At 39.5% G+C, this 24,810-nt stretch overlaps 2 protein-coding genes across 2 annotated transcripts in view; one reads left to right on the top strand and one right to left on the bottom strand.

The window, feature by feature from the left end:
* herc3 (HECT and RLD domain containing E3 ubiquitin protein ligase 3) overlaps window positions 1-7,920 on the bottom strand; it is a 37,672-nt gene extending 29,752 nt beyond the window's left edge. Inside the window, exons 1-4 of the mRNA XM_054743666.2 lie at window positions 7,806-7,920; window positions 5,876-6,223; window positions 329-488; window positions 69-145 (exon numbers count right to left, since the gene is read on the bottom strand). Coding sequence (XP_054599641.1) covers window positions 69-145; window positions 329-488; window positions 5,876-6,098 — 460 coding nt within the window. The 5' untranslated portion in view covers window positions 6,099-6,223; window positions 7,806-7,920. The remainder of the gene's footprint in view (window positions 1-68; window positions 146-328; window positions 489-5,875; window positions 6,224-7,805) is intronic.
* A 1,433-nt stretch (window positions 7,921-9,353) lies between these two features.
* On the top strand, window positions 9,354-23,403 carry ppm1kb (protein phosphatase, Mg2+/Mn2+ dependent 1Kb). The gene is made up of 7 exons (XM_015965461.3): window positions 9,354-9,481; window positions 10,416-10,918; window positions 11,009-11,109; window positions 17,142-17,307; window positions 19,174-19,318; window positions 21,213-21,347; window positions 22,885-23,403. Exons 2-7 carry the CDS (start codon window positions 10,464-10,466, stop codon window positions 23,014-23,016), a joined length of 1,134 nt encoding a protein of 377 aa, XP_015820947.1. The 5' UTR covers window positions 9,354-9,481; window positions 10,416-10,463; the 3' UTR covers window positions 23,017-23,403.
* The last annotated feature ends 1,407 nt before the right edge of the window (window positions 23,404-24,810 follow it).

The raw sequence follows: 24,810 nt of genomic DNA, 5'->3' as shown, positions 1-24,810 counted from the left end.
GCACTTTTTCCCTGCATGTTCTGTGGAACAGTGCGACTGTGTTGTGGAGAGATTTGTGTCGTTCACACCTCGAGAAAGTGCGATGCAGTGCTGGTTCCCACACATCACTTGAGAGATGCTGTGATCACAGAGTCTTTTCACCAACCTGGACAAAACGGCAAGATGTATGAGTAAACTATTAAATCCTAAATGTATTAGTGCATTGAAAGGTTAAGATTAAAGAGAATTGCATTCATCCCTTTTTTATTGCTAAATGAACCAGTGTGGACATCATCATTATCACTTCCAGCTTAAACTTTCATTCCATAACAATGAATCAAACAGTCACCTTGGGATTCGGACGGCGTTCTCTGCTGTTCCCAGGCCCAGCTGTCCCCTGTCACCGGCTCCCCACGCAAACACCTGGCCCTGCTCGTTTACCGCCATGGAATGGGCCCAACCACACGACACCATCGTTATCTTCTGAGTGTCCAGAGCACCCACCAGCTCTACAGAGACAACAGACCTCATCAGAGTTAATGCTTCAACAATAACTTTAATCTGAAAATACCTTTATATTCAGAAAGAATCACCAGGAACCAGAACTCAATTAGGATTCAAAATGTTCAATTTTAAGTAGCAAAATTAACTCCCTCAAATGCCCAACCCACACGAGGAATTCAGCAGAGGTGTTGAATGTTTTCAGTTTCTCAAAATAAAATCATGTGTCAAAAACTTGAAACACTTGGATGCTCAACATTTTTAAGAGAACAAATAAGCTAATAATGTGTTTTTGTTTCGGGAGGCTTATTTAAACTATTTAAAAAAAATGTATGTTATAAAATGAAAAGTGCGAGTGGAATTTCACTTTGCTCCAAGGGCCTTTTTACTTACGTAAGAGGATTTTTTTTACGCGTTTCCACAGATTTGTGTTGTGTTCATTGTTTCAACAGGCTCACCCACATGCTTGAACAGTGACAACCCATCCACACTTTCACACACATAACATGACACCAACTGCTGTCTGCTTTCCATTAAAGCTCTGGGGTCTCATTTATCAAACATTGCGTAGAATCCTTACTAAAACCGTACTTAAGCTCAGCAAAAAATATTTACTTACGCCAAGTAGGTCTGTGATCTATCAAACATGGAGTACGCACAGCTGCACGCAATCTCCGCTTCATAAATCGGAGACTAACGAGAATGTTTCTCAGCTGCATTTTAGTCACATTCCGCCCTCACCACGCCCACTTACTGCCATAAATAGTCAATGCAAAGTGCCTTGTGGAGCTCATGCATGTACATAAGCCGGCTGTTGCAGAGCTCCGCCAATGACATGGCGAACGTAGATCAAGGCAGATCAAGGAAGCACAATTTCACAGAAGCAGAAATTGAGGTACCTGTGGGTGAGGTGGAGAAATGAAAGGAAGTGCTTTTGCAAAACAAATAAGAGAAAATCCATGGAGTGGCACAGCGTTGCTGAAGCCGTCAATGTTGTGAATTCTCTAGAGAGATCTGAGGCAGATATAAAAAAAATGGTCCAATTGGGATTCGATCCCAAGACTCCCGGGTGAAAGTCAAGCGCACTAACCAGTCAGCCAAACGGAGATCGCCCCTATACAAGTAGCCAGGGCGCATGAACAATCGGCTCACAGTGACAAGACACACACACTGTCACAGACGCATGACATTCTGTCTCAATCTGTCCCCCTGCTGATATTCTGCATTCCGTATTCTGTGTCTCAGGCTGTGTGAGTGTGCGTGCATGTATGTGTACATGCGCATGTGTGTGCGTGTGGGGGGTCTTGTTCTGTGTGAAAACGAAGCAGTACAAGTGATAATGCTGCAGGATTTCATAATTATATCCTTCTCAGCAGCAGCACTGCAGATGCTCTCCATGTCCAAAATGTGCGTAAGCCAGGTCCTTAGTCAAATATAAGTCAACGAAAATTGACATTGCGCTCACAAAAGGACAGCTCACGTAAAGAGGTAGTAAAATGTGATTAAAATAAAATAACAAGGCTAAAATAGATGTTGCTCACGCACGCACGCACACACACACAGTTTAAGGTGTAAAAATGTAAAAGTATAAATGTAAACTGGTAATAAGACAAGTCTAAACAATTAACTGAATATTAAGTAAACATAATATAAATGTACAGTCACATGTTGTAGCGTTTTAGAGGTCGCTACATATTAAATTATCAATAAGATGTGATATTCCATATAAATAAGAATTATCAATCTGATTGGTCTTTGAATATTTGATTTAACATTACCTTAGGTTCTTTGGACTATTCATGGAACACATGCTTCATATTAATTCAGACAGAGTCAAGAATATAGTTTATAAAAATGAATTGAATTCTTTATTTCTAAACTAATGATTATACATGACAGACAATGAGTGGAATGGTAGAAGGTAGTAGAAAAACCTTACTAAGTATTAGAGATTTTGAGATGTCTGGGTTGTAAAATCAGTTTGACTGTATAAGGCTAGAGATTATTCAGAAAAACTTTCTGAACCCTTTCTGTTGGAGGCCCTCGTGCGATCCAGGGGGTCAAGAGGTCGGTATGGACACTGCCGGTAGAGTGGACCTCTGGGTAACGGAACCCGTAGTTCAGCTCTGAGTACAACCCGTCTGCTCTGAGGGACCTCCCAGGTGACGTCAGGAAGCTGGCGTATTTATTTAGCATCTGATGCACTCGCAAGCGTTGCAGAGAGGCTTTGAGTTAGAGTCAAAAGAGAGGATGGTTCCAAATGCTTGCTCACCCGGTCAGACGAACCAGGAGGCTGTGGAAAACTGACTAGATCAGGAAGTGATCTCCGTTTTTATTAACTGTTGTTGACAAATTTAGACAAATCACAGTATGACAAGTTTAAAAGGCGTTATCAAAATACCTCAGAGAATCACTTGTAACGTCACGAAATGGCCTGATTTTGAGATCCCACAGGTCAAATGCACAGCCAGGTCAACTTACCCTGGCTATGACACATCCTACAATCTTTTCCCCTCACAGGAGACTCGAAGTCTGCATGTAGTCCCTTTAATCAGAGCCTAATTCCTCACACCAGCTGGACTGCAGAGATAATAAATGATAAACAATAAACATTTTCTCTTCCAAGGTCTATCACAGAGGATAAATAAACTGTTATTCCAAGAAGACAGAAGATTTTATAATTAAGGATAATCATTAAATATTGCCATTTATAAATATAAATAATGAAATGTTTCATTAATCTGTGCTCAATGATTGTTTTAGTATGTTTACTTGATGAGGTCACAACATTTGCACTCACAAGTAAAGTTAAGTTATGCATGACACATTAGTTAACCTTTTGCCTAGATTCGGAGTCTCCATCACAGAGGGTGTGTCTCTGCGATGCTTGGTAATATCTTCAAACTTGTCAACCTGTGGTTGGTTAGTCAATCATAACATCAGTCCATTAAAACTAGCTAGCTCTGGTTTTCCCTCAGTTCGAACAGCTCAACAGCTCGAGTGTCATAGAGCGAGCTTCAGACCGGCCATCTTTAGCACCTCTTTAACCAGAAGAATTTTGACACGTTGTCAAAACCTTAAACCTTTTTCGCACCTGCAAAGCTGAAACAACAAGATAGTTTCCTGCAGAACAAAGCTGACTAAAAACACCTTCAGAGTTATTTTTAAGACGCTTGGTTTCATCTATCGTTGTGACCCGGGGAGACATCCCAGGACTGATTTGGGCGCATCAAGGTTTTTCTACAAGCCAGGTGCAGTGGGGTTGTCGGCCCCAGGACATCTCGGATCCAATGGGGGTATTCCAGAACGGGTGAGGTAGACAACGAGATAGCGTCTGAATGTGGTTCTGATAATAACATCTTTATAGTTTATTTGCAAACCAAATTCTTTCCATCCAGAACTCAGCTCTGAGTAGGGTTGTCACGGTGTGAAAATTTAACCTCACGGTTATTGTGACCAAAATTATCACGGTTTTCGGTAATATCGCGGTATATATTTTTTTGAAACGTGTTACATTTTCAGACAATTACATAAACCCTGTATATCAGGAAAATATTGTCCTGAGTTTGTGTCTAAATTTTGCCTAAAATTTGTTATTTTGTAATTATGTTATTTGTTTACATTTTTCCCCTTTAGTCTTTAAAATACCAATATTTGCCCATAACTTCTTAATTTTTGTCTGTTTGATGTCATCATTTTAAAAATATTAGATCACATGATACTCAGTACTCAATTAGCCTTCTAATCAGATACTTTTTTACCCCATATCAGGAAAATACTGTCCTCGGTTTGTGTCCTTCCAGTGAGCTTTGCAGATGTGGGAAAATGTCATCAGGCAGTAACCATTGTTAAATTCATAATTATTCTCGGAGAGAGACCAACTCTTATCTGCCCCTGGGAGCCCCGTAATGCATAGCGTCATTTCAACATGGGGGTGTCCACGACACGGTTTATATGCAGGTAGCGGCGCTGCGGCTGCTTTATATAGCGACTCGTTGCATTCTCCCTCAACCCAAATCCTCGGATCACGCATTTTAGCTAAAACGCTAACGTTAGCTTGCCTTGCGTTGACTGTAGAGTTGTGGGTGATGGTCACGCAGATGTGTCATGAGATTTGAAGCGTTGCTGCCTTTCACAGACACTTTTTCTGCATGTGCTGCAAACAGGATAGCCGTCTTCTATCAACTGTCCCTCGGCATTCTTCAAATATCCAAAATATGCCCATACTTCCCACTTTGTCTTCTTTGAGGGATAATAAATGTCCTGAGCGCTGCCGTCTCCTCCTTTGGCCATTATTTCAGCTTTAGCTTCAAGAAAGTTTTGGTTGTAAACAACAAAGTGCGCATGTGCCGCCGGCAACTTCAGCAGATGATACGGTGGCTGGTAAGGGTCACCGCGCCTACACCGCAGCCACGGTAAACCCACCGAGAAAATATAATTTTTAAAAAACAAGACAGTTATTATTATTGTCAACTTTTTTAATAATAAATAGGTCTTAAGCAATTTACCCTCTATTATCATTACACACTCCATCACTCAGATACTTAGAGGTTAACTCTTAGTGTGAGGTGAAAATGTTATAACAGTTATGTGGAGCAAAAATGCTCAACATTGATAATATTATGAGGTGTGAATATACTGATATTTAATTCTTAAAATCAACAAATACTAATTTGGTATAATTTAAGATCTGAAATGAATCATTACATGAAAAATTTTCATTTTAACCCATTGTTCATTAATGTAAAGTATAGGACACTTATTCAAACACTTTGGATTTAAACAAATTGTTCATTCCACAAAATTTGATTATATGAAGTTTTAAAGTAATTTATGAGCAGGAATATAGACTTTATGCAAAGAGGATAAAGTTCTGTAGGACTCATGACGTATGCAGGATTAGTTAAGAATATTAGCTCAAGTTCATTTCTTCATATCCGGCACCACAGTGTCAGATTGACCTGATTGACGAAGTTTGGCCTGTAAGTTAAAAGTTCACTTCTGGTCCTTTTTGATGACATACTTGGCCTTTTGGTATGCTAAATGTTGAGGTGTTGTGGTTTACTAGCTAAACGTAAAGATGCTGTAGTGCACTAACTGTCCAGGAGAATCACTGTTAGAGAAAACTCCTAGCAGCAAGGTTCAGTTCAATGACAGCTCTTGCATGAAAGCTTTTTAACAGCCCGGTGGTGCGTGTTTTTATTGCCCTGTATTGATTACAAGACAGAAAAAGTTTGAAGAGAATGGTCAGCAAGGTGGGTTTATTTTTGTGTATGTTAAATTAGTGTAAGCCTTTGAGATTTATTTTAATGTTTATTAAATGCCCCATTTTAATGAGAAACTGCATGAAATCCTGACTTTATAAACAAGCGTCTTCTGTTGCTGAAACTGTTACCTGGGAAAGACCCATCTTTATTGTGGCCCAGCTGCCTGCAGCCGTTAAAGCCGCATGTGTACACGCTTCCATCGTGCAGCAGGAACAGTGTGTGCTGGCCTCCGCACGCGACCTCTATCAGCCCTCGCCTACTGAACACGTGGCAGTTCCTCGGCTCGAACACGGGGTGCCTCTCCACGCCGATACCCAACTGCCCATCCCTGGCGTTCCCCCAACACAGCATGACGGTGAAAGGAGAGGAAATGAGCACCGATCTGAAGAGACAGAGAGAGCGACGGCCAGATGGAGGAAGATGATTTTCAAGCCTTGGAGCAGCCTCGCTTTCTCCTCTTCATGTAAATTCCAATCCTGGGAAATCAAAAGTACCATCTTGATTAAACAGAGCCTGGTGATGTTAAAGTTGTACTTGCATTTCCTGACCAGGGATTAGACTAGAGGTGGTTGGGTTAAGCTGATGCATTCACAGGAGAAGGTAATGTAAACATTAGAGTATAATAAATTGCATTCATTATGAGCTCTCATTTATTTCTAGGATAACCTTTCTCAGTGGCCTAGTGGTAGAGTGTCCGCGAGATAAGGGGTTCGATTCCTGGTCGGGTCATACCAAAGACTTTGGAAAAATGGGACCCAATGCCTCCCTGCTTGACACTCAGCATTAAGGGGTTGGATTGGGGGGTTAAACCACCAAATAGTTCCTGAGCGCGGCTGTTTCTGCAGCTCACCGCTCCCCCAGGGGATGGGTCAAATGCGGAGAATAAATTTCGCACAGACACGTGTGTGTGACAACTAATGGGACTTTAACTTTAACTTAAATTCTAAAATATAGATGATATAAATAGCATAAAGGATTCAAACACAAATGCTATTACCAAAGTGTCCCTGTATTTACATCCGATCAAATGACAAAGGTAAAGCCAATAATTTAGAGGGCATATGTCAGATTTATAACCACAATAACAAAAATGATAGATGGTGAAATGTAAATCAACACATAAAAGTAAAAAAAGAAACTGCAAACACACTTCATTAAAGAAATACAGTAAATGTTTAACAGTTTATTTTGGCATTGGTATTTTAGTATGCACTTATTGATCAACACTTATTTAAAAAAACAATAGACAATTAATCAATGGTCTTAAATTTAAAGATACACGTCTGATTTCCATTATGACTCCACCTCCATCTGACACTAATCTAATAATAATAGTAATACTACCCCATGTTAAGTAGGCCTCTGTGATCTGGTACACTGCAGGCCCGAAAACATCTCTTTAGCTCTGATTATTTATACAAGTGAGGGGAAATAAATACGGATGATCTGCAGCCAATTAAACTAAACCATAAACTACAAATACTATGCCAGCTATTTTTTTCTTGGATTTCATTAATCTAGAAAAAAAGGCAATACAAGTAGAATAATTCATCAGAAATATTATCCAGTGTTCTCATAAATATGTTTTGAGCTCAAATTGATTTAAGGCTTAATAATAATAAACTCAAGTCACGAGAAGCTGGCGTCTCTAAAGTCACAAGTTCCTGTAACATCCATTAACACCACCTCACTCTCAGTTAAATGATTGTTTTATGATCTGCGGATTATCACTATCGCGCTTGGCTAGTTGCTAACTTTAGCCCTACATTATCTGTAAACAGTAAACGTTCCACCCTTGTTGTCAGGAGAAGTATTTTAATGTGTTCTGCGAGTATTTAGAACAAATAAAATTACCTCCGCTGGCATTTCCCTTCGTTTGTTTGGAATAGGAACTAAAACACACAAGCTATCTACTGTAAGAGCTAACTAACCAGCATGCTAAAGCTGCGCTGACTTCAGTCTGATAACCAGCATTAAGCTAATGGTCGCTGGTTATCAGTAACACGGCGTTGTAATAGAACTGCGGCTTGTTTAATCTAATATAAAAGAGAAATTTACCTTGGCGAATGCATCTTGAAATAAGGCGTTTGTATTCAGGCTTATAAACAGCTCAGAAACCCCTCCGGCGAGAGAGACACGATTGGCTGCCCGATCCGGAAGTGCAGCCAAATTCGGTGACCCAGCAGATCCTGTAACCTAAATACTAGTTTGTCATGTTGGATTAAAAACAAATATAGATGTATTCAAGAACGATAAATCACAGAATTTAGACATTTACACTGATTTTTTTTATTGCTATTAGCTATTATTGCGCTTTTATTATGACATAGGTATAATAAAGCCTTCATATTTACAAATAAATAGATCCGAAATGGGTGAATGTTTTGCCATCTATCATTTTAAGGGAACGACAAAAGAGCAGAGATTTGGATTATTTGCAATGAATGTAATGACTCCACTTTTGTTAGAGTGTTCAATCCCATCTCACCATCATATTTTGGTAATTTTTGTAACAGGTCTTTTTTTTATTTTAAATTTAAACTTATTTTACACATGTAATTCCAGAAATGTGTAGGTGAAGCTGGGGGTTGCAACACATTAATAAACAAATCAATAATTTCACTCAAGTCAGATGTGTTCGGATGAAATGCACAAATCTTTGGTTCACTTCACAGATTCTTAGATTCTAGATCTGTGTTTTGTCATTTCAAATGTTCTCCTTTAACCATTCCAGCAATATGTGATGTGTCATTGGTTACACTAGAAAAACTAAATTAGGTTCTTTTGTCAGTATTTTAGATTCAATGTACACAGCAATAAAGATCTATGACCACAGCATGATACTGCCACCACCATGCTTCACTGAGGTGCTGAGTTTGCCTCATAGATTTTACGTTAAGATTTCTTTACAATAAATGTATCTATTTCACTCCACTGTTCTTTAATATGCTTGTTTTAGTCTCTTATGTGTTTAAGGGAATTTCCTTTGAGAAATACATTTTCTGTACACTCTATCCACAGCCATCTTTTTCAGTGAATTCTACCAGTCCTGCAAGCTCAGCAATAAAAATCATAAACCGACGTGTACATAAGTAGTTGTCTGTCAAATATAAATATGTTATCAATATGTGCAGTATGTGAATACAAATTTCATTGCTTACGTTTTGCTAAGCTTATTTAATCATGTCCAGAAAGAAAAATTAGAACAAATTAATAGATTTGCTTTTTTTAAAAGACAAAGTTGTTGGACCTGTTTTTTGTCTAACCTACATTCGAATAGGGTCAAAGGCATTTCTCAAGCAAACATTCAGGCATCACATTACCTAAAGTAAGTGGTGATAGAGGGAATGGAAAGATTGACCCCATTAAAATGCAACCAAACACGCGTTGAGAAGTGAACATGCATGAGCCAGTTAAAAAACTTTCGCATTTATTTACACGTTTTGTGGGTCTCAAAGCCCATTCAGTAAATAGCCAATTGATGATTGGCTAATTAGCTTGTCAGTCATCCTCATGTAGACCAATCGCAGGCTCTGTTTGTGGGGCGTGAAACGAAACAGCTACGGATTGGTCCAGTGACGTGACGGCCCTTGTTTGATAACAGCATCGAATTCCAGACGTGACGAGGGCGGTGGCGTTCATTCAGTTTGGAAGACCTTGCTAAGGAGAGAAGAGCTTTGGTTTGGGAAGTTAGACACGGATTTGAGCTGACCAGTACGTTGTAAAAATCATAGGTAAGACTTTTTACACGCAGCTGAGGGTCCGACGGTTTATTGTTTGTAGTGTTGAACAAACTGCGAATATATATCCCAAGCTAGCACATTAGCTCAGGCTAGAATTTTACCGCTAACACTTCACTATGAATAAAACATAGAAGCTGATGTTAGTGTAACGGGATGGATTTACTGTATTAAGCAAATCGTGTTCTATTTAAGGCACGCACTTGTTTTGATATACAAGACATGCATGATGTTGCACTAATCTTCAATTTGAGGCATGATGCTAAACATTAGCGGCTAGCATGTTGATAGTCGTTGCGTCATAACAAAAAAACGTCATTTTCCACTAAATACCTTTCAGATTAAAATTGGACATAGTTTTACCCATGGTATTTTCAAAAGTGTAAAGTATTGGTTTTATACATGGACCCAATTAAAAACTAGGATTTTGCTTAATTAAAAACAATATTTTAGGGGCGTAAACTAGCACAGCCTCTTTTTATGAACACAACCTAATGAGCTGCATCTGGCAGCTTATTTGTTTTGACAATATCACAGATCAGTGTACAATGTCAGATAACACTGGGTCAAATGATTGTGTGAAACAGTTTTCTTTTAATCACATAGATGAAGAATAACAATTATTTAACTTCATTTCTATCAGCGGAATATGTTGAGTGATCAATGCTTATCTAAGGGTTGTTTTTAATTTTATAGAAACTTCAATATACTTTGTCACCTCTACAAAACAGTTTGCAAAAACGGCATTAAGATACACAAATGGCCGCGGTACCACTCCACAAGTCTATCCTTAACAACCAACCAAATAAATATATATATATATATATATATATATATATATATATATATATATATATATATATATATATATATATATATATATATATATACTTCTCCATGCTGACTATCCTGTTTTCTTTGTGGACAGCACATTGCAGCACCTGGTCCAACCACCTGTGATTGTTGTGTGAGGGTGATGTCAGCAGCCTGTTTAGTGCGCCTGGTAAGGTGCAGTGGTCCTAATGTAGGACTTTTCCAGAAGGCTGTAGTCCGACTGCCATTTCAGCACAACAGCTACAAGACAGAGCTCTCAGTCTTCAACAAACAACCTTCAGGGAGACACTACAGTAACACACGCTTTGATCCAGACAGTAGTGGCCGTCCTACCACCTGGGATTCCTTTGGCATCTGGGATAATCGCATAGATGAGCCCATCCTGCTTCCCCCTAGCATTCGTTATGGAAAACCCATTCCCAAAGTTAGCCTATCAAAGGTAGGCTGTGCTTCCCTTATTGGTCAGCGCAAGGAGAATGAAGATCGTTTCAAGGTCTCCCAAATGACTGACAGCATCCTCTACTTTGCTGTGTTTGATGGTCATGGTGGACCAGAAGCAGCTGACTTCTGTGAAAAATACATGGAGAAGTTTATAAAGTAAGGAAGCTGCAAATAATGTTTTCACACACCATCAGTTGTCACTGCAAACTGAATTTTCAAATAATAGTTCTTTTGCTTTCATTTCAGGGACCTTGTGGCAAAGGAAGAAAATCTGGAACTAGTTTTAACAAACGCCTTCCTTGAAGTAGACAAGGCTTTTGCACAGCACTTACACTTCTGTCCAAATGGTAGGTTCCGCCATGTTTCATGTGTAGATATTCCATGTTAATTATGTAGTCCCATCAAATCTATATGTCAAACAGTTGTACTTTTGTTGGTAAACACAAGATACCTATTTTACTTCAGCTTTGAAGCTTTGGATTTCCTTGCTGACATGACCTAAGCAAATGTGGCTGGAGGTCTGTTGTTTCTTAATAACAGATGAAGAGTAACCAGCTACAAGTAGAAAAACCTGTAGAGCTTCAATACATGCAGCATGGCAGATTTATTCACAGACAGGTACTAAACTAAGGGAAAATCGTGGACATCATGCATGAGTACACGCAACTGATGCAAATCCCTTTTTACAGGACATGCATAGTCCCATATGAAATCTGTTGTTCTCAATGCAAACAATCTCAACCATTTTTTTTATAGTTCTAATAAATATATTGACATTTTCTGAAAGTCTGTAGAAGCTACTGTTGTTTAAAAGTAGGGATGCTCGATATTGGCTTTTTCCGATATTGTCTAATTTCCGATACCGATATGAACTGATAGCGATATGCAGGGTCAGTAACAAAAACAAGGAAAAAGAATATTGGTTGCTAACATCACATATCTCCTATCACAAAGGCTTAAGCTTCAAACATAAATCTGTGCAAAATTTGCACCTACTTCAATTAGAGTTAGTAATAAAAAAATGTCGTGTTTAACAGGATGTGAATGAAATTCTCCCAGAGATTGTCCTGACTAATGTTGTTGCTGTAAGGCCTGAGATATTTAAGTTCATGATGGGAAAAAGTTTGATAAGTTAATAAATAGTACAAATTAATTAATGATAAAATTAAAATGTAGGTTTTGAAAACATATCAAATTAAGAGATCTCTATTACAAACAATCTTTGTTACATGGTCTGTGTGAAACACGACAGAGTTGAGTGCTCTCAACTCAGACCAATAAGGAGCCTAAAGCTTCATTTATACATCTCCGTCAGAGCTGCAACGGAGAAACGCCCACGCAGTGTCAAAGGTTTTCACATGCGAACTTCTGTTCAGGTAGCGGGGTGTTGCAAAACAATTCCCCGCCAAGACAACAGGGGGCGTAGCAATTTTCTGTGGTATCCTGCCACCATAACACTCATGTATCCGGTCCATGATAGTGTATTTACTAATGTGTTTATATATTTCGGAGACTTTAACATGGACAAATTTGTCTTATTTTCCTCCACTTCTAAATGCCGTCGCCACCTCTAAACCCACGTTTCCCATCATTTCCGTCCACGTTTGTTCTGCATCTCTGTACTCCTTCAGTCACGGGTGAATAAACGTTCATATTTTTGGACTTTTTCCGCAATAATTTCCTCAATCTGCTCTCGATCTGTCGCTGTTGACAAATTCACAGGAAGTGGCATCCTGACCAATCACAAACTTGCTCTCTCCATCACCCTCTGAGAGCCTGTCGGAGAGCACTTACTCTGAAGCTAAGTGGCGTTGCACGACGTCTCCGCACCGACGCTGGCGGAGAAGTATTAATCAGGCTTTAAGTGCATCTTTAATGTTCTGTAAAATGTTAGAAAAACATCATCTGAGGTCAAAAAGTTACTTCGGTTATTCTTCCAGGTTTTCAGATAACAAGCAGGTGTTTAAAAATACTAAATCAAGGGAAGTTGGCAGGTTTCCCTAAAACAGTTTTGGAGTCACGTGACACATTACGTACCTCAAGGAAAGCTCAGAGGAAGACGCACTTGTCCCCAGTTATTTTTAGTTGTTTATAGGGATGCACCGATACCTCTTTTTTTCCAAACAGATACGATACCGATACTTGGATCTGAGTACTTGCCGATTACTGATACCGATACTTCCACCACACAAAACAATGCAATGATTTGGAATACAGATTTTATTTCTTCTTTGCTTTCAACAGGAAAAGACTGTGAGGTAGATAAAAAGTAAAATATATGAATGGAAATCATCACAAAGCTAAAATATTAGGTGACCAGAAATGACAAGTTACAGTGAAGCCATTTCCAAGCAACTGCATTGGTATCGGTTCCTGGTATCGGTTAACTTTTACCAATACTGATACTGGTGTTGGTATCGACATCGATACCAGTATCGGTATCGGTGCATCCCTAGTTGTTGAGGTAACACCGATTCAACTAGTTTAACGATGGTTAATGTGTGTGTATGTTGGGGTTGTACAATCTCCAGTTTGTCTGGACATCGTGTTTGATTTCCAAAACAAAAAATTAAATGAGAAGCACAGGGATCAGATCATTTAAATGTAGAGGCGACATGGGCTGGGGTTTCGTACCGCGTTGGTGTAACTGTGGGCCGCCATGTTGGATGGGTCACCAATTGCCCCCAGAGCATTCACTGGGCTAGAAAAGTCTATAGCAGTGGTCCTCAATAAGCAGACTGTGGGCCCCCTCTTTGGACAGGAGGTGTGCTGTCACATAGATGGCTGGTGTAATGAACAGCCAGCAGCAACGTGAGAGCAGCAAAGCTTCCGTTTTGTCCACTCCCAGCGTTTAGATCTGGCACTGAGGCAGAAACGGGACAATAAACTGATAATGAATACGCTGATATTTTGCTTTAAACGTTCGACTCATGGAAAACATTTGTCTTTGTAAGTATCAGTTTGTTTTGGGAATGTTTGGGCGTGTGTTACAGTTACTTAGATGTTAAAATGTAAGCAGTGTGAGCGTTCACATGCTAAGCTAGGCTAATTACTAAGCGCGACGCTAAGACGTGTGCATTAGTCAGTAATGTAATTTTTCTGTTTCTAGTTACGGTGATTAAACATTCATAAAGATATTCATTTTAGAAAAGCATGCCTTAGTTGAAGACTCTTGTGTTTGTTTTAGTTTGCTGGCTAGCTACACAAATGTGGCCTAAGAACAGCAAATTTCTATTAATTCACAAGTTGTGCCAAAATAAAACTAAAATATCTCAAAAACTAAACCTCAGATCTGTCGTATTTTGGCATTTTGAAAGAAGAGATGAAGCCAAAGGATATGCTGTGTAATATGTGCATGGTGTGTAAAGGTTGTGTCACTAAGGAATATAAAACGATACTGATATTTTCCAATAAGATATTTTAAGGCCAATATCAGTAGACCGATAATATCGGACATCCCTATTTAACAGGAAATGTCAACAAACAATCAGCTCTAATCAGCTGGTTTGTAATTTTCCCTTAATTTTTGGCCTGTCTGTTTTTCATGATATAAAAGCACATCCTAGCAAAATTTTCGGGTTAAATACAAACACAGATGAACAACAGCACACGATGGATTCAACTTCAACATTTATTTAACTAAGGACAAGTCTGAATTTAGATTCAGTGAGTGGGACAAACGATAATTTCATTTTTTCATCTCCAACTGGACATTTGAGCTTAAGAGCAACAGATTCTGTTAATCTGATTCTTTTGATTGGATATGTCTGCACGTTTCTTTGAACAGTGCAGTGTCCAAAAATAAACACACAACTAAATATCACTCTTCTGAACTCGGTGAGCACTTTAATTTCACTTTGGAAAAGAATGCACAACCCTTGTTGAGGATTTCCAAGGTGAGAGGGAGAGAGCTGCTTTTCTGTTAAAAAATGCATCGAAGCTTCGTGGTTCATCAGAAAAGGCCACAAGATTTCTGTCAGCTGATCATTTAGACTAATCAGACCACAGTGGAGATGTTTAGCCATATTGCAGAATTTCATGTTTTTCTTCTTTTAATTTTGTTGCTAATGTGCTGCTGTTGCTCATTTTGAGATTGTATTTATCTTCTGGTAATAACAGAAACATTACATTTTTTTATTATCCTCTGATAGATCAAACCAACTTACCCACTGATGTACACCATTTTGCACGATTAGTAAAATTGCTTGAGGTTATTTTAACCTCCCACAGAAGAATAATGCACACACTTATCTTGATACATCTTCAGTTATATGTTAGGACATTAAACGATCACTTGAACTTTTAATTCTCTTTATTTTTTTCCCCAAGTCGCTCAAAGCTAGTGTACCTGTAATGCGGCCTAATTTGGGCCACGCTGTGTGAAATGTCCCAATATGCCTGTGTGTGTGCATGTTATCTACGGCAGCTGCTGACCCAGCTAAGAGCTGGAGGCCCTTGGTACCAGTGTGGATGGCGAGAGGCTAGATATTGAAGGAGAGTCCAGCGGGTCCTAAATCCTGGACTACTGGAAGGTTCTCTTTCTCTCAATCCTCTTTTTCTTTTCTTCTCTTAGCAAGTGTATGCTTGTGACAGTGCTTCAGTTTGACGAGATGTTTGCCCAAGGCAGACCTTCATCAGATACAGCAGGTTTAAGATGAGGATACAAACAATGGCCTGATCGTCTGTAGCTAGGGCTGCTCGATTATGGCAAAAATAATAATCACGATTATGGTGACTGAAATTGAGATCTCGATTATTTAGGACGATTTTTCAATTAATGTTGATTTTATTTGTTTTTATTCAGTCATAAAATTGCTCAGGGCACAATCAGGGCAAAAATAAGAAACAAGATGATCACTAAAATAACTCCTGATTCCCAGTATAAAAAGACCGATATACTTATAGCTCATAGTCTATGACCCAAGGGCTATAGACCTTGGTTTAACTCATTTAAGTCTAACCAGTACAGACCCAAATACCAATATCTTGCAAATACTGACAGCAAGAATTATACAGCGGCATTTATAACAAATAAATGCAAATAAATTGATGTTCACAAAATGTTGCATAACATTTATTGAGTCGTGTCAAGGTGCTGTAGGAGAGTGCACTAGCACCGTGTCCTCAGAGAGATTAGTTATTAGTTATCAGCGTGAGGAAGTTATTTCTACCTTATTTATAAACTATTTATTTACAAGTCCATCAGTTAATGTAATAATTGTCCCAACCACAGCTGCACCCCCACCCCCCAACCCGCTGCACGTGTGTTTAGCGCGCTGCACGCGCACATTTAGCCGTTTTTAGTGGCTCAGGAGTCCGCAGGTGCGGTGTGTCACTCACTCTGGTTACTCCAACAGGAAGCCGGCTCTGAGAGCTGTTTCTTTAGCGACCGACACATCACTACATCATTCCCTTTCCTAATGTCCTGAAGAACGGTCCGGAGCGCAGGCGGAGTGTTTAGCTAACCTGCAGGAAATGTCGACGACAGTTATCCAGAAAGTAGCTAAGGGTTACCAGAGATGTTTCTGAGGTGTTCGCTAGGTACTTTTAAGATTTAAAATGTTAAGAAGGGGGTCTGAAAAGCTGTTGGAAATAGCGTCAAAGTCGCCAAGTTGGCAACACTGTGGGAGGAGCGCTTCATTTGCAACTCGGGGCAGCGCAAGAGAGAGGAGCAAATAATCGGCTTGTTTTGTTTTAATAATCATTCAAAACTCAGATCGTAATCGTGATTAAAATTTGATTAATTGAGCAGCCCTATCTGTAGCTAGTAATTATATTATGAATCTGTTAAGAAGAGGGTGTCCTGCAGGCCCACAGTTTTCATTTTAACGTTTTTTATCCTTTAAGGAAGAACATTGGATTTGTTTTTATTAAGAAAACAAAGTTTGCCAGACTTAAATGATTGTCAGAAGACTCAGACGTGTGTGATTGCTTTACCAGTTACGATAAAGAGTTAGTGTTATGAACGGATTCAGTTTTATTGTGATTCATTATTTTTTTGTTCTGTTCTCAATGTTCTTATGGACATTGTGAAAAAAAATGTTATTCTGTTATGTTACGTTTGTGTTGCTCTTAATGAATCAAGGCCGACGTTGGACACCTGTGACTGTTGTGGGTCACTTTATAACAAGTGCTAAGATTCATTCTTAGACTAAACTGTTATAAAAGTTGTTCTGAATCTCGGCTCCGTGCAGCAACAGTTCCATCTGCATGTTTTTGTTTTTTACTGTGTAATCTGTAGTCTGCTCTAAGTCTGTAATGACTTTCACACTAACGTGTTTGTGTCTTCTTTGTGGTTGGGAGGTATACCATTTGATTGTTCTTTTGTTTTTGTTCACATTTTCTTCCATGTCTGATGGTTCCTCAAATGTCTTTGTAGGACCAGGAATAAACGCAGGAACCACCGCCACCGTGGCCCTGCTAAGGGATGGCATTGAACTGGTTGTCGCCAGTGTGGGGGACAGTCGTGCCATGTTGTGTCGCAAGGGAAAGGCCCTGAAACTCACTGTCGACCACACTCCTGAGAGGAAGGATGAGAAAGACAGGTAAATGATGTCGGCATCCTTTCACTAATGTAAAACTTGGCTCTACTGAAAATTACTTTGATGAAGAGATGTATAAATTGGACATTTTTGTGAATAATAAAAAAAAAAGCATTTTTGTTTAGCTTTGCTTATTAGGGAAATTTTTGCGTATTTTTGTTATGGAAGTCCAGGATTTATTTAAAAAGGTTTTAGCCAAAACTAAAGAAGAAATCCAACAAAGAAAAGGTTTTCTCAACATTGGTTCTCAGCGCCTCCCTGGCCTACATGTTTTTCATGTTGCCCTATTCAAACACCAGTGTTTCCCCTGCTGCCACATACCTGACTTAAATCAGTGAGTGATTAACAAACTTCTGTAGCACTTGACGTCATCCTGAGGAAGCACTGCAAACACGTAAATCAGGTGTGCTGAAGCAGAGACGTGGAACACATGTGTGGGGACCAGGGTTGAGAAACACTACCTTATGCTACAGTAGCCCCATGCTATAGTAGTCTTTATACTATAGTAGCCCTTAAGCTATAGTGTGGCCCCATGTTCTAGCAGCCCTTACACCATAGTAGCTCTTACATGATAATAGCCCTTAAGCCTAATTTATACTTCTCCGTCAGCTCCATGAGGGAGAGACACGCACACACGGACGGAGGCAATTTGACCTCATTCTTCTCCGTTTCCTGGGGGGTGTTGCAAAGTAATTCCCTGGCAGGACAACAGATGGCATAGTGCTGTTCTGTGGTATCCTGTCATGTATCTGGTCCAAGATGGTGTGTTTTTATAGTGTTTTTTGTGTTTCAGTTACTCAAACTCATTAACTGCCATTGATGACAAAAGTCGTCATTTTAAATACAACCGTTCACTGCCATTGATGACTTTGCATTTTTTTACTGTGTGGGCGTGGGAATGAGCCCCCGCACCGTGAGAACAAACATCCCAGGTCTAAAGCTGATCTCCACCCGCGTACATCACACGTCTCGTGATCAGGAAGCAGAAAATCTGTGTTAGGTCGTTTTGGGCTGCTGCTGTAAAAAAAAAAAGAAAAGAAAGGAAAAAAAAAAAGTAAGGCGCGAACTGGAAAAGCAATTCGGCACGGGATTACGAAAGAACGGATAACACTCGAAACACGCAGAATCTTGCTGATGTAAGAGGTGAGTCTACTCTTTGTTTTGGTAGTTTTGGCATTGACATCATAGAGGGCAACGTTCTGTGACTTAAAAAAAATCCTGAAACGCTGGCTGCGCAGGGCTTTTCTGATCAGGAAACGGCTGGCAGTGAATGAGGTAACACGGACAAACTTGTCCTTCATCCTCCTCCACCTCTTCATGCGCTTGCCACCTCTAAACCCACATTTCCCATAATTTCCATCCATGGATAAAATGCTTTCCGCATATCTTTTCACTCTCTAGTCACAGTGTAGTAAAACATTCATATTTTTAGAGTTTTTCCACAAGGTATTCTTCAAGCTGCTCCTGTGTCTGCCACTAGGTATCCTTGGCTCTCTTTGTTTTTGAGGGCGCTGTACACGACAGCCGCGTCCTGATCAATCACAAGCTTGCGTTCTCCGTCTCAACAGACGGATGTTTAAAAAAGAGAGCTCGACTTTGTTCGTTCTTGCGAGGGCTCTCCAGCAGGCTCGCAAGGACAGATAATGGCGTTGTGTGCATCCTCCCCAAGGCAGAAAGAGAAGTATAAATTAGGCTTTACTCTAGAGTAGCCCTTAGGCTATAGTAGTGTGTGTGATGAAATTTTTCATATTTTTCATTTTGAAATATAAACAAATTTTTTTAAATGTCTAACCAAGGTGAGAAAGCATTGTTCTATTTCTGTATAAAACAAAAAAAAAAGCTTTCTTACAAATGTACTGTGGTCTCAAGGATAAAAAAAAGCGGAGGGTTTGTGACATGGAATAGCCTTGGACAGCCGAACGTTAACGGGAGGTTGGCAATGACACGCAGTATCGGAGACTTTGACCTGAAGAAGACAGGGGTCATCGCTGAGCCAGAAACCAAAGCAATGACGGTAGGAGGTTTATTGATAGTTCATTTTAGAACTGAAACCAGTCATTTACACTGAACAAAAATATAAAAGCACCACTTTAGTTTTTGCTCCCATTTTTCATGAGCAAACATCTGAAAAATTGTCTACATACACAAACGTCTTATGATTCTTAAATATTGTTCTGAGATTGTTCTATAGCGAGAGTTCGAGATAGGCGGCCACCGATGTTGCGGACCGAGTCCCCTAGAGAGGTCAACCGTGCAGAGAAGTGATGGAACAGAAGAAATGACACCCCCAAAGACAAGCATGCAGTGAATAACACGACAGAATCAGCGGAGGACCAGGAGTAAGACACTGGTTGAAACCTGAGACTGGGATCTGCCAACAACTCACGCAGCACTCTGTTTACCACACCAACCCGAACCATGGTTGGACCACTGAACGTAACACAATCCACCGTAGTTGGAGAAAGAGCAAAGGAGATGTTATCATAAAAAGGAGAAAACTCCACAACAGACTTATGCTCACCAGGATCCAAGTAATATCGAGAGACCTCACCTACATGGACCGTAGCACTACGTGGAACTGTCACCCATAGGGTTTGAGATGGAAGCACAACACGTGTGGACACACCATGACGCTCATAGAAAACATCCGCTTCACGAGCAGGGGTATTAACTAACCAGCGTTAACCAACAACAACAGCAGTAGTTTGAACAACATGCAAACGTGGAGTCACAGTCATAGGACATTTGGAATCACCCGACAACCCATCAATGCCACACACAGTGTGCCTGGACACAAGAAGTGTAGGCCACGTGTGAGCGAACACACGCGCGTCCAGTTGGTGTGAGGAAGGCAGGCTCTGATTAAAGGGACTACGGGCAGACTTCCAGTCTCCCGTGAGGGGAAAGTATTGTAGGTTGTGTCATAGCCAGGTTAAATTGACCTAGCTGTAGATCTTGACCTGTGGGATCTCAAAATCAGGCCATTTCGTGACGTTACACAGGGCAACACATCTCCGTCACATAGAGTTGATCAGGTTGTTGATTGTGGCCTGTGGAATGTTGGTCCACTCCTCTTCAGTAGCTGTGTGAAGTTGCTGAATATAGGCAGGAAGTGGAACAGGCTGTTGTATACGCCGATCCAGAGCATCTCAAGCATGCCCAATGGGTGACATGTCTGGTGAGTATGCTGACCAGGCAAGTACTGGGATGTTTTCAGCTTCCAGGAATTGTGTACAGATCATTGCAATATGGAGCGATGCGTTATCATGCTGCATCATGAGGTGGTGGTCGTGGATGAATGGCACAACAACGGACCTCAGGATCTTGTCACGGTACCTCTGTGCATTTGAAATGCCATCAACAAAATGCACCTTTGTTCATTGTCCATAACATATGCCTGCCCATACCTGTACCTCGCCGCCACCATGGGCCACTTGTTCCACAACGATGACATCAGCAATCTGCTCATCATCACAGACATTCCTGCAGTCAGCATGACAGTTGCACGCTCCCTCAAAGGTTGCAGCATTTGGCATTGTGCTGTTTGATCAAACTGCACATTTCAGGGTGGCCTTTTATTGTGGGCAGTCTAAGGCACACTTGTACATTATTCAAGCTGTCTAATCAGCCCCTTGATATCAGCCCCTTGATATGCCACACCTGTGAGGTGGCATGGGTTATCTTGGTAAAGGAAAAGTGCTCACTAACACACATGTAGACAGATTTCAGAACAATATTTGAGAGTCATGGATGTTTTGTGCATGTAGAAAAAGTTTCAGATGATTGAGTTCAGCTCGTGAAAAACGGGAGTAAAAACAAAAGTGCTGTTTATATGTTTGTTCACTGTATTAAATTTGTTTTCAGAAATGTCCAGTTGTAAATTGTAAAATAATTGTTCTTTTCCTCAGTTGCATCATGTCCATGACTCCTTCCTGGCTCTGACCACAGATGGGATTAACTTCATTATGAACAGCCAGGAAATCTGTAACGTTATCAACCAGTGCCACGACCCCAAAGAGGCCGCTCAGAGAATCTCTGACCAGGTAGAAAAAAATGGACCGTGTGCGTAGCACTGGAATTTCAGCTGTGGCGCAGCGTCACGCCTGAGTTTATGTAGGGGAAACACTGCCTTAAGTGTATGTCCTTTTAGCACATACAGGTCCTTCTCAAAAATTAGCATATTGTGATAAAGTTCATTATTGTCTGTAATGTACTGATAAACATTAGCCTTTCATGTATATTAGATTCATTACACACAACTGAAGTAGTTCAAGCCTTTTCTTGTTTCTAACATTGATGATTTTGGCATACAGCTCATAAAAACCCAAAATTCCTATCTCAAAAAATTAGCATATCATGAAAAGCTTCTCTAAATGACCTATTAACTTTATCATCTGAATCAACCAATTAACTCTAAACATCTGCAAAAGATTCCTGAGGTTTTAAAAAAAACTCCCAGCCTGGTTCATTACTCAAACCCACAATCATGGGTAAGACTGCTACCTGACTGCTGTCCAGAAGGCCATCATTGACACCCTCAAGCAAGAGGGTAAGTTTTCAGTTTTCAAAACAAAACTCAAAACACATATGTTTAAATCTGCCTACAACCTCTGATTTTATTGAACTGTTTCTCTCTGTTTTTTTTTCTTGTTTGGGTTTTATTATTGTTTTATTGTATTACGTGTTTTCTGTCAAGTGACCTTGGGTGTTCTGAAAGGTGCTTTTAAATAAAATGTATTATTATTATTATTACATTACAGACATTAATGAACTTTATCACAATATGCTAATTCTTTGAGAAGGACCTGTACAGGTTCAAGAAAATCAATAAAAATATGAAAACGTTGCATAGAATGGATTTATGCAGGCTTATCATAAAAATTGTGTTCTACACCTATTAAAATGTAATGGTTTACTGTGGAACATGGACAATGTGGTGAACTCTGGTGTTCAGAGGTGGTGTTGCAGCAACAACTAATTTTCCAGCTGCTGAGATGTTGGTTCACTGCTGACACGTTCCAGCACCATGTTCAGAGACAAATATCATAGGATAAGGACTAATTTCTACTAATATGTTAATTTTACAACAGTATTCACTGTTAGAACATCTTCTGGGCCCAGAATCAGCTGCTTGACTTGTCAAGTCTGCCATTTTACACAGTCCCAACCTTGACTTGCCGAGTGGACTTTTCAGTGCAACGGTGCCCTCTAGTGGCTGTTAGATGTAAACGTCAACCGTGTTGTGCCCGACAGAATGGAAAATTTGATTTATCTTTTTTAAATATAGCTTTAAAAGGAGAAATTTTACATTCATTCTGCACACCTCTGAATGCCCCATGGAGTTATTATTCTTTTTAATATAGCTTTTTATTAAAATGTTCCATATTCCAACTTAAAATTAGCTCACATTTTTCATTTTAAATATGAGCAAATTTAAGTTAACTTCATTTATGTTTTGTATTTCAGAGGATTTTTGAGTTATTACTGAGATAAAATCTGTCATGGATTCAAGGACAATGTAACTGAATCATACATTTGGCCTAAACCTTATTGGTAAAATGTTGTTTGTGTTATTCTCAGGCTCTTCATTATGGCACAGAGGACAACAGCACAATCATTGTGGTGCCATTTGGAGCTTGGGGAAGACACAAGAGTTCAGATATCAGCTTCTCCTTCAGCAGAAGTTTTGTGTCCAGCAGCCGCTGGGCCTAGTCAGCAGGCCTCTGGGTTAAGAGGTGTGGTGTGCAGAGCCAGCTAACATGTGCAATACATTCTACGCCCTGGAATCAACCTAACGATAGCAGTATGTTTGAACAAGGATGCCTGAGGGGTATGATGTGTCATTTAAAGCAGCTTCTGCAATGTAAGGAGCAGCAAACTCATAATGTGCACCAAATTTAAAAAATGGTTTATACTAGCAAACTAATAAGTACCGAAAACTGGGAAGAATTTAAAAGCAGACATTTTTATTTAACAATAATAGTCTAAAGCAGATGTTTAATGTTGAAATAAAAAAATACCTAATTTTATAGAGGCAGAAGGTTTCACCTTTGATGCATTTCCAATATTTACAGCTACATTGTTAGAATAGTAGAAAAATACACCATCTGATACTTAATAATTCTAAAACGTTTTGAGCAGAAATGCAGTCCTGAGTTAAATCAGCACATTTTGATGCAAATCATCAAAATAATTTTTAGAAGTGTGATTTGTGAGTGTGCGTCCTCCACTCAGGCATGTCAGGCACAGAAGACCCTTTGTTCTGGCTTTGTGTCAGAGCTTAGTGAATAAACAGCGATGATTCATTTAAACCCTCCTCTCCCAAAACAACATCGTCTGAAAGGAGAGTTATTTAAACACAAAAGGCACAGAAAGTATTCCAGGTGCTAATTTTACATCTGCATCATCGGACCAAATTAATAATGAATTTGCTTCTCAGTTGATGCAAAGTAAAATTAAAGCCAAACAAGAATGACACTTAAATGTGTTTCACAACAAAAATGAGATTCAGAGTAAAGAAGTGAATTTTTGTGTTTCTAAACTGAACACTTACAGGTTTCTTTATTGAAATGACCTAATAGAGGACCACCGCTGTCCTTTCGCACAAAACAGCTTCAAATGTAATGCATATTAGTGCATAATGGAGTTTATTAAACCAGCCGTTTATTGCTCTGCACTGCAAAAACTGATTTCTAAGAGGGTAACAATGGCCTCATTTTTGGATATTTGTCTTTTTTTAAGTCTAGAAATAAATGAATTTTCTAGAAAAGGGTTCATCTTAAATATAATCCAGATTATCTTGTTTTGAGTAAAAAAAATCTCAATGGGGAAGGCAAAAGTTGCTTGGCTAGAAATCTTAAAATTAACAAATAAAATGAATTATTTTGCTAGTTTTAAGATTTCTAGCCAAGCAACTTTTGCCTTCCCCATTGGCAGATGTTTTTACTCAAGAAAATCGGCATCATATTTAAGCCTCTTGGTTCTGTGGACGCGGATCTGCGTCGTTTAAACAGGTCTGATTTGGGACGTCGTAGCGGCGAGACTCTGCCTCCCTGAGTTTCAGTTTCAGTTCACATTTAAAGTGGAGATTATAAGCTTTATCCTAGTTTTAAATTTGGTAATAGGTCAAGTAAAGGTGTGTTGTACTAAACTAAAGGAATTGCCTTTTATTAGACAATCAGAAGTTATGAAAACTGCAAATACGAGCGGTCACGGATCGCGGTGAACTGTGAGACAGACGTTGACAGAAAACATTAGAAAACAAATAAGGCAGTAGAAATATTTTTTTATTTTGGAAAGGAAGAATCTAAATAATCAAAAACTGCTATTTATACCCTGGACCCCAAAGGCTTAAGCATATTTACCTTATTTCTCTAGATAAGAATTTGTTTCCTTTTTAGACAAAATCAGATCAAACGTCTAAAAATTAGGCCTGATACCTGATGGGATCTGAAACCCACAAAGTTCGGGCGCAAAGGAAGTAAGTGTTCAGTGTACAAAGTGTAT

This window comes from Nothobranchius furzeri, chromosome 4, assembly GCF_043380555.1.
Source record: "Nothobranchius furzeri strain GRZ-AD chromosome 4, NfurGRZ-RIMD1, whole genome shotgun sequence".
NCBI classification, from domain to species: domain Eukaryota; kingdom Metazoa; phylum Chordata; class Actinopteri; order Cyprinodontiformes; family Nothobranchiidae; genus Nothobranchius; species Nothobranchius furzeri.
Note: the sequence above shows the minus strand (reverse complement) of the source record. Positions and strands in the feature narration are given on the sequence as shown.